The 10,100-nt window shown below is 33.5% G+C and overlaps 1 protein-coding gene across 1 annotated transcript in view; it reads right to left on the reverse strand.

Moving 5' to 3' along the window:
• The window catches only part of LOC107104387 (growth factor receptor-bound protein 10-like), a 14,592-nt gene extending 4,971 nt beyond the window's left edge, over positions 1-9,621 (reverse strand). The window contains exons 1-6 of the mRNA XM_015404377.1: positions 9,610-9,621; positions 5,765-5,921; positions 2,447-2,568; positions 1,484-1,558; positions 675-812; positions 440-550 (exon numbers count right to left, since the gene is read on the reverse strand). Coding sequence (XP_015259863.1) covers positions 440-550; positions 675-812; positions 1,484-1,558; positions 2,447-2,568; positions 5,765-5,921; positions 9,610-9,621 — 615 coding nt within the window. The remainder of the gene's footprint in view (positions 1-439; positions 551-674; positions 813-1,483; positions 1,559-2,446; positions 2,569-5,764; positions 5,922-9,609) is intronic.
• Positions 9,622-10,100: the final 479 nt, after the last annotated feature.

The raw sequence follows: 10,100 nt of genomic DNA on the forward strand, positions 1-10,100 counted from the left end.
TATAACACATTTAAAAAGCCTTAATTTATTACATTTGGAAACATTTATATATAGTCTTAACTTGCATCATTTATATATTCTTGTTATCAAACAATAAATGTATATCAGAAATATTTAGAGTAATGTATTTCTAGGGTTTACAACAACTAACTGGTTAAACTAATAGCATTTTGACTTGCTATTTTCACCTATTTATTTTGTTTGTTTTCTTGGAGGAACCCTCTATAAGACATTTACTGGAAATTTGTACTTTATTCATAAACAGAAACAGCATGCTGGATTTTACAGTGCATATCTACTGACTGCTGGAATTTATTTCCAAAGATCTAATGATAATAATATGGAAAATGTCCTTATAAAAGAGGTTTACCAAGAACTGATTTGTTAGAAATGACAAAGATTAACAAGGTGAGGAATATTTTTGTAAAAAAATTTCTACCTTTATACAGAAATTAAAGTCAGTTGGAGCTCCGTACAGTTTGCAGCCGTCAACTACTGTGTAAACGTTGGAAACATCCAAATCAGCAGCAAATCTCAGGTGCCGAGGATCCTGATTCCAACATAAAGATTGTGAAACATTAAAAAAAAAAAAAAAAAAAAAACATTGGGGGAAACACTGTAAATATTGAAATTCTTTCAGCAGCAATCCAGTTTATGAAAAGAGGTTTCCCAACCTTCTCAAAGCCTTTGGTGGATCTGTAGAGACCGGATCGTCGGAGGGTAAAGTACACCTTCTTCCAGGACTTCTTTCTGAGCCCCTTCAAGTACAGAAAGCCTTGGATCTGAGGAGATGTCCCGGGTGTCATCAGGCTCTGTTGATAAAAAGAAATTAGCTCCATCTCTAAAATGCATTTTAAAAACACACACTTAACTGCTTTGGATCCAATCCACAAGGTCTTGTTATCATTATCAATGTGTTTACTTTGAAGTTAACCAGTTTCTTTTTTTTTTTTTTACTAATATATTCAATTTAACATTGATTGGTAATCACACCACTGGCTGTCCAATCTCTTATTACACTGATGCACAGATTTAAATCTAGCAAATATGCATTCACATATATCATCAAAAATGATAAAAATTAAACCAAAAGTATGAGGTAAGATCACAATCAAAATAAACTTGTACATAAAAGCACAGTTGTGTACATATTAGTCAGACCACTGTTGTGAATCCATATTTTCAAACAGCCGCTCTAGTTTGTATTCATGATGAATAAAGCACAAATTTAAACTTGGGATTTGTATTCATTAGTTATGGAAGTTGTAACGATTTAAACTATATTTTTATGTGTTGCATTAGTTTACCGTACAAATGTTTGTTATGCACAACTTCTGAATAATATGTACACAACTGTTATTTTATGTACATGTTTATTTTGATTCTGATCTTACCTCATATAAAAGACACAAATGATGAGGAATTCATCTATAGATTATTCTTTTCTCAAACTGCCTTGCTGTTTCAAAGCTCCTTATTTCACCTGAATGAACTCCTCAGATGTCATCTTCTTTTTGGCATCTGTGCTGTCTGAGACCATTACCTCTGGGAAGAAGCGCTGCAGGAAAAATTATGAGAACTGTTAATAATTTGACTCACAAAAGTACTAGACTATAGATTTTCAAATAAAATATGTAAATATGTAAGAAAAAAACGGACATTACTGCTCTTGATTTTAAATCTTTATATGTGCAGAAAATATAATTAGTTTTTTTAAGAGACACTGTATGTGAAATGGTTCAGATATATTTTTATTAGCCATGCGAAGGGTTTGCATAAAACTGGGCAGATGTTGCTGTGTTTTCACTATGGTAACACCGACCATGTTTGCATATCCACAATCGCTGCCTATTTTTAAAAAATCAAATACCTCACCCTAAACACTGAATAACTGTGATAACTGCTATAATAAATATGTTTTATTGCAATGTTTTTTTGTTTTTTTGTTTTTTCAATTGCAGAAAAAGATTTATTTATCCTAACGTTTCTTTACACATCTTTGCCAGGGCGGACACAAAGTCTGTTAGCTGTAAATCAATTTTATGACACATTTATGTGCATTTCCTGATTACAGAAGCATGAGATGGAAAAAAACATGACTTCATCATTTCTGCAGCTTTAATAATGATACAAACAACTTCTTTTAAACCCAGACGATTCCCTGATACAACGAGCAGGTGTTTAAAAACCTGTTATTTTTCCAAATGTTTGAAATGTGAAATGTTTTACTAACATGTTTTACTAACACCTTTCTTCCATTTTGGAGACACAAATTGCAGAGAGGGCTCATTTCACAGAGCTCTGGGAAACTCCTTTGATCAGTTTGAATTATTTAAAATACTTAAAGCTGCACAGATGTCAGACTATAACATCTAAAGCCTGTCTGCACAGAATAAAACCTGCCGCTCTACATAATTAAACACAATAAAGGCAAAGCTTTACATACCATTTGTTTATTGAAGAACTCATACTTGGCATAGTTTTTAGAGAATACAAATCTCGTCTTGTCCTTCAGAGACCAGGTGGCCTGAACCTCCAGCACGAGCTCGTCATCCTCCAGGCATCTTTCTGAAAAGTCAGGGTGAAGCTTTAACCCAAACATGTCTTCTTACCATCAGTTTTAGTGCAGTAAAAGAGGAGATATCATGCAAAATCTACTTCATTTTTTAGCTCTTAAATAAATTTTGTTGTGTACCAAAAGTATTTAAAAGTTCAATAACAAATTTATTCTCTCAAGGTCTTTCATTAATGTATTATATAATGTTATGTCATGTTAATGTCATTTTGTCCAAATGCCAAATTGGACAAATTGCCAAAATGTCAAATTTTCTGTTTGGTCTAAGTATTTGTTGTTGATCACAAGGTCATGGACACAATCTAGCTAATTCTCATTTTTTTCCCCTTGCTTTATTTAGTTATTTATTTATTTATTTTATTTTAAGTTAAAGGATGATTAAACAACCCACATCAGAACCTCCTTGTGATGCCCATTAAAATTATTCTTCATGGAAATTTGAGTACATGAGTACGTTAAGTCCTCTTTGTTTGTTTCCATTTTTGTCTTAAGGAACACAGCTTCCAAAAGCAATCAGTGATGTTCCTGGCTCTAGTTTTGCTAAATTATTAACTCCTTAATAACCTTTAAAACCTATAGGCTTCTAAAATGTCTAGTGTAGCCAACAGGTGGGCAATGGACGGTTGGGGTCCTGTACAAAAGAGGCCTTTTAATTAAAATTCTTATTGTCATTATGAACAAAAATAAAATGAACTTTGGAGCTGTCATTAAAAGGCTTTAGGGAGTCTGTGTTCATTCACATTGGAGTTGCATTATATGCAACTAGTACATTTTGTTTTATATTATAGAAAATTATTAATAATAACATCTTTAGACCCCAACTCCTATGTGGCGTGTATTCTTAATTTCTCTTAGCTATTCGGGCTGAATAGGACTTGACCAGTGTAAAACCTCAATTTTTATTTTTTTATTTTATAAATTTTTATTCATATAGTCTGAAATATATGATGTCCACATAAAGACATTTATTTTAAGTTTCGATAAAGCACACTACATTTAAAATTGAGTAATACATTTGATAATTTTTTTCTTTTTGCCTAAAGACTATTGAGAGCTGTTTCATTCAAAATTAAATAAATACTGCTATTGATAAATTTTCAATAAATATTCTATTAAATAAATAAAACATCTCCATGAAATAAACAATATTATAAAACATTGGGTTTTTTTTTTTTGCTCAAATATTGATTCTTTACTTCGTTTATTTATGTTATTATTTATTTATTCCATAATGGAGATGTTTTTTTTGTGACACTTTCACTTTGTAAAGTTACCTTACATATTCACCACCGCCTCATTTAAAATAAAAGGAGCATAAAATGAAAAACTCAAAGAATAAAAAGTCACTGAATAGGTAAAGTAGCTTTACAAATTAAAAGTGTCACAAATAATAGTCCATTATGAGACAAATAAATAACGTAATTAATCAATCTCTGACTAAATAAAAAAATCTTGAAATATGATCAAATAAAATATTTATATTGTTTTATTTCATGAGGATATTTTATTCAATGGAACATTTATTGACAATTTATCAATAGCAGTATTTATTTCATTTAGAATAAAATGGCTCTCCATAGAAGACAGCAGCATGTATCCTTAGTGCATAAGAGAAAAAAAAATGTTGCCCCTTTGAACACTGCATCTTATTTGAATTACTGTTAATAATTGAAGAAAAACATATGCCTCTAACAAAGTTTAACATGGCATAAAAGATTTCACTTTCACTTTGAAATTACTACTTCAGACTTTGTCTCCTGTGGCTATATATTTGTGCCTCTTCCTGTTTGCTTTTCATCACTTTGAATGGATGTGTGAATTCTTCGCCTTATCAGCCCACTGAATTCTTCAAGTCTACCTATTGCAGATGTGCAACAGCCCTCAGGCAGTTACATGTAGTCTAATGTGTAGTTTGTGTTAAAATATTATCAGTAACATTACTGAAAGTTGTGAAAGGTTTACAGTTTATGTTACTATTTCGAATTAGCTAAGTTTTCTCTGCGCTTGTTCAAGAAGGTGAACCTTCAAGGGTAAAATACACAGATGCCATCGTTTTGAATGACATTTTTCTTTAACACTTTTGCTCTTCGTCAGATTCAAACACATTAACGGGAAATTAAAGGAAAAGTACGGTCATATTCAGAATTAAAATATCTGAAAGTACTTTAAATATGAAACTATTACATACTGTTCAATAAATGATAAGTATTTTTAATTAAGAGTAATTTTCATTTGGATGTGCTTTAGTAGAGGCATCCATGTTTGTTAAAGAACATTACTACCACCTACTGGTTTATGACGTCATGGTGCGGTATCGGCTGTTGATCAAGTCCCAATGCTGTATCTGGTCTTTGTCACAAAGAGTTGGCTACACATTACATATTTTTTCCTCTGGCCAAAAGTTTGATAAAACTTCGAAAACCTCCCTCTTCAAGTCTGCAATCCAACAACGAACCCGTCCGTGGAGGATCATGAATTGGATTTTGTTTTCACTTTTACCCGATGTATTACAACATCCAACTGCCATGCATGTGGGCATTGTCAGTTTAACTACAGCTCTCACAAATTTCAATGGTGAAGTCCTCTTGAAATCTTAAATAATTGTTGTTAATTGCAGATGTGTCTCTTCCCATTGATTTTGCTTGTAAAGCGAGGAGAATGGCGCTAGGCTTACTGCACCGTGACGTCACTGCCGGAAGATGTCAGGAGTGAGGTGTTACTATATTTGGTCAAAAATGGCCCCAGTGATAATGACGAAAATTATAATTTTTAGTTTTTTACTGATTTACGCTAAATTCATTAGATCACTGCAAATATATTAGTTTTAGGTATAAATAATGATCCACTGATTATTCCTTGCTGACTGGACTTTTCTTTTCATGGACAACTCTACTGTTGACATCTTTTAACACATTTTCTGCACTACTAAATTATCATACATCTGCTATCAAAACAAACATGTTGGGTGGAGTGGAACGCTCCTCAACTTGAAGGGGTTTTAAGTACCTCATTTGCATTTAGACAACAGCAAAACAAGACACTGCCGGAAAGACGTAAGAAATTACTCTGGTGAATGTCTAAATAGCTACAACTGCCAAAAATTCAGACCAATTCTACTTTATAAAATCAACCACTGAATGATTTAAATGAATAAATTTAGAAGCATGATGTGTTTAAGGTCAGAGTTACCTAGGCCCAGGGTGGGATAGTGTTCAAGGAGCGCCCAGTTCTGGTGATCACTGCAGTGAGCTGACCGGGCCAATAGGAGGCACACCTCTCTGGCAGTGGCTTGGGAAGAAACCCACACAGACCTGGAAGAGTTGTCCTCTCCATGGACTTTAATCAACTGAGAAAAAATGCAGCACAACACCTGCAGTTAAAAAGAGACACTCTAGGACCACTACATTGCATTGAAAAAGTGTTTACCGGAGCACTGGTCTTGTTTAAAGTAGTGTTGCACTGATACCGATGCCAGTATCGGACGGGGCCCCAACACTGCCCTAAAATGGTGGTATCGGTATCGGCGAGTACCAACAAATAGGGCACCGATACCATTTTAAGAGCCAAAAGTTTATTCAACTATTATCACTTATTCCAGGTAGGCAATAAAAAGTTCTACTTGATTCACTTTGTATTAGATTTTTTCCTGCTTCACAAAGGTAGGCAGCAGCTTGACAAAGCCATGATGGCAATTATTTTACATTATTATGGTATCGGTATCGGCCGATACTGTACAGCCAGGTATCGGGGCCAAAAAAGGGCATCAGCGCAACACTAGTTCAAAGCTTTTCTCTCACATGCAAATGTGACTAAGGTCACATGATAACACAGCTTAAAAGGTGGCTTTCACATGGTTTTATTAATCAAGGGGGAAAAAACTGTCTAAACCAATCAGTTACTAACTGAAAAATAAGTACCCCCTAAAATGTTGTATCAAACTGAGGGATTTTTAAAATTAGTTCAGACAAGTGAAAATTTTCAAGCGTGAACAGTGTATTTAAGATATCCCACATGATTCCAACTAGATGCAAGTCCAGACTCTAAATAGGCCACTAACAAAATACTGTTTTTATGGGGTTTTTTTTTTTTCAGCAATTCAGAGGTGGACTTGGTGGTGTGCTACAGATACCAAAAGAGAGCAAAGATCACAAAGTCAAGACTGAAAGTTCAAGTTCATGATTTTATTCTAGACACACATATTCCTGCTTTAATCAAGCCATTCAGCTGCTGAAGCAGCAAAGCCCGAAACATCACTCTATCCCACCATGGTGTAAAAGATGCTATTTTTTCTTAAATGTATAGTAGTTTTACAGCAGCTTTAGCTGGATGTATTTTAAAAAAAAGATTCCTCTTTTTTTTTTAGCATCTTTTTCTAAGATTTTATCTCTATGATTTGGTAAATTATAAAACTCGTCTAATGGCCATTTGTGGTCAGCAATGATTTTGGTTTTCCGATTATTCCACTAATGTTATTATACCCCAATTCTTTTTTAATGTTAAGCAAATAGGCTTAAGTTTTCCACGGTAAAAAAAAATGGAAATATATCTTCATTAAAAAGAACCTTTTTCTGTAATTTTCAATGTTCTTTATATGTTAAACAATAATTTGGTCTACTTAAAAACATAATAACCTTCTCTGTTGAACTATGAGCATTTACGTTTCCAAGTTTAGTCTCCAAATTTTGTTGGTTGTTAAAATAAATTATAAAAATTGATTTTAAAAATATAATTAGATGAGATCTAATCTGGGATTCTTTCCAGTTGTTTATTTTATTTATTTATTTATTTATTACGATTTTTTTTTTTTTTTTTTTTTTTATAAATAAGTTTCGCACTATAATCAGAAAACACAGCACAGGATATAACTGAACTTTTTATACATTCATAATAGGAAAAGATACATGTGACAGAAAACATATTTGAGCAAAAACAAAAACATTATTCTTGTTTTAGAAGGATTATTTCTATGGCCTTTTCAGTGAGCATTTATCCAAACATTGCTTCCACCCACATCTATGATATAAAAACTATCTGTCTCAGAATGTAAAATCCTTTAAGCACAAAATACACAAATAACCGAAAAGTAAAAAGATAGAGATTGCATGGTAAAAAGGAACTGCGAACTTGCAAATACATGGAAGTATCTGAAAACCTCAGTGTTCCAAATTCCAGGTGATTAATGTGTCTGACTCTCTTGCTTTTATTCCAGAATACACTGATACTCACCATAAGTGTTTTGGTGTTTGGAGTTTTGGTTTCTATTAGGGCTGAAACAATTAATTAGATTAAATGTGAAGAATCGATTATTGAAATAATTGTCAACTAATTTAGTAATCGATTAATCGTTAACTGGAGTATAGAGACTTTAAAATATACCTTTAGCTGACAAAGCAACCTACTTAGAGCAGAAATAATATATTTTTATTTTTTAAATATATAAACATTTTGCATTTAAGATTAAAAAAAAGTTTTTTCGTCTATTCATCCAGAACTACTCAAGTGGAAAAGTTTTGGTTTCACCTGGTTTAATTTCATAAAAAGTTTTCTTTAAGAAACCTTTTGCTATCCAATTAGTAATCGAAAAAAATAATTTACAGATTAGTTGCAGCCCCAGTTTTTATAAACTTACTGTAAATCGGATTAAAAAAACAAATTGTGAAGCTAAGAACATTTCGAGCACTACAAGAATCAAAAACCGTGCAATGGATAAGCTTTGGGGATCAAAAAGACAATTAAATTGGTCACTTTAAAATCTCCCTCTTAACACAACAGGACCTACCCTGCATCTCTCTGAACTGAGAATCAGCTGTGCTCATATACAAGATTAAATCTTTGCAGATTACTAACATGGCAGGATGATTCCCTAATCGAGTGAGACAACGTCTGCATCCGGCGACAGGTTTTAAAGCCAAGAGACGACAAACCTGCCCGGCAAGGAACCTATCACTAAATGAGATCAGACTGGTTGAGTGAGTGCTGGAGTCAATCAGGCAGAAATGAAGACGCTGTATCGACTTGAAAGGTTTACGCTGGAGAAAAACCTCTTTCCATAACCTCTCTCTGCATTCTGATTCACCTTATCTAGTCAGATTATTTTGGGCACTAACAAAGCAAGAAAAAAAAAAAAAACTCAATAATTACCTGACATTGTGTGGTTTCTACAACATAAAAAAGTAACCTCCCCTAAATGTTGAAAACTTCAGACTCTTGTCTAGTCATAGCATCGTATTTCAATCAAGTTACAATTATGGAAACTGCTGTAGGGCAAAAACAAGAAATGCACTCTGAGAACTGTGTGTGTGTGCTGCATTATAAAAAGGCCCCTAAGGGCTCGGTTGGCAGATGTCTGAACAGAATCTCACTTTGACAGATGAAGTTTAGAGCCCTGATCTGATTCAAGATGATTTCTTCTATCTCCTTTTGGTCACTTCTGTCTGTTGAAATATCTTAAAAACAGCCTTTGATTCCCTACAGTTCAACAAAACGATTAGGGAAACTGAAAAATGATGTTGGAAACTAAATTAACATTGAGAAAAGCAAAATTTAAGAAACTTTTACTTTAAAAGTAAAGAATGCCTGTAAATATGCACAAGTCATACGGCCTCTAATTTCAGTAACATACAAAATATCCAAATTTTGAGTGTTTGCATTTTATTGATGGCTTTTATGAACAAAGAATAATGAAGAGGGAATATTGCACACAAATGTTTAAATGAAGAAGAAAATCACCAAGGGGTAAAAACTCATGCTGTAAAACACAGCTTTCCTATATATATATATATATAAATATTTAAATTATTCTCCAGATGCAACATGAATAAACAAAATATCACAAAAGAGTTACATGGATTATTTCCTCCAACAGTGACTATTTCAAGTGTTTGAAATATGTCAGATTTACAGCTTATCTCAATTATTATTCAATACCACTGAAAACCAATAAAGAAAATATTCCTATGCTTTTTATCCATCAATGCAGAGCACCATGGAGTCTAAAGGTGTTCATCTGTATAGTTGCTTCTGGTCCCTCTCACCTTCCACTTCATGATACTCATTAGAGCAGGGATATCAGAATCCACACCTTGAGGGCAAAGGTGCACCTTTTAGATGTCTCTGCTTTAACCCATCAATAATTAGGTCCTAAGGAGACTCTGGAGAACTGTACTTCGTCTGAGTGGCTAATTAAGCCATTTGATTTGGGTTTGATGGACCAGGGAGATGTCTAAGAGTTGTAGCATTCTGGCCCTCCAGTATGGGAGTTTGACATCCCTGCCTTGGAGTATGTATGGGGTTTAAGTCAGTTGATCAGTTAGACAGTGATCCAATGCATAATAATAGCAAACTGACAATAAACTTTCCAGATAAAAGGTTGGACAGACTTTGGGGGTCAACTCAGGAGATAATCTAGCTCTGCAAGTCATTACACAAAGGAAACTTTATAATGGACTCATTCTAAGTAAAAGTGGATTTTCTACCTCTCCACTCCTCCTCTGGAATCTGGGAACTTGATTTCCAGTGAAATGGA

This window comes from Cyprinodon variegatus, unplaced genomic scaffold, assembly GCF_000732505.1.
Source record: "Cyprinodon variegatus isolate N-32 unplaced genomic scaffold, C_variegatus-1.0 Scaffold1717, whole genome shotgun sequence".
Lineage (NCBI taxonomy): Eukaryota > Metazoa > Chordata > Actinopteri > Cyprinodontiformes > Cyprinodontidae > Cyprinodon > Cyprinodon variegatus.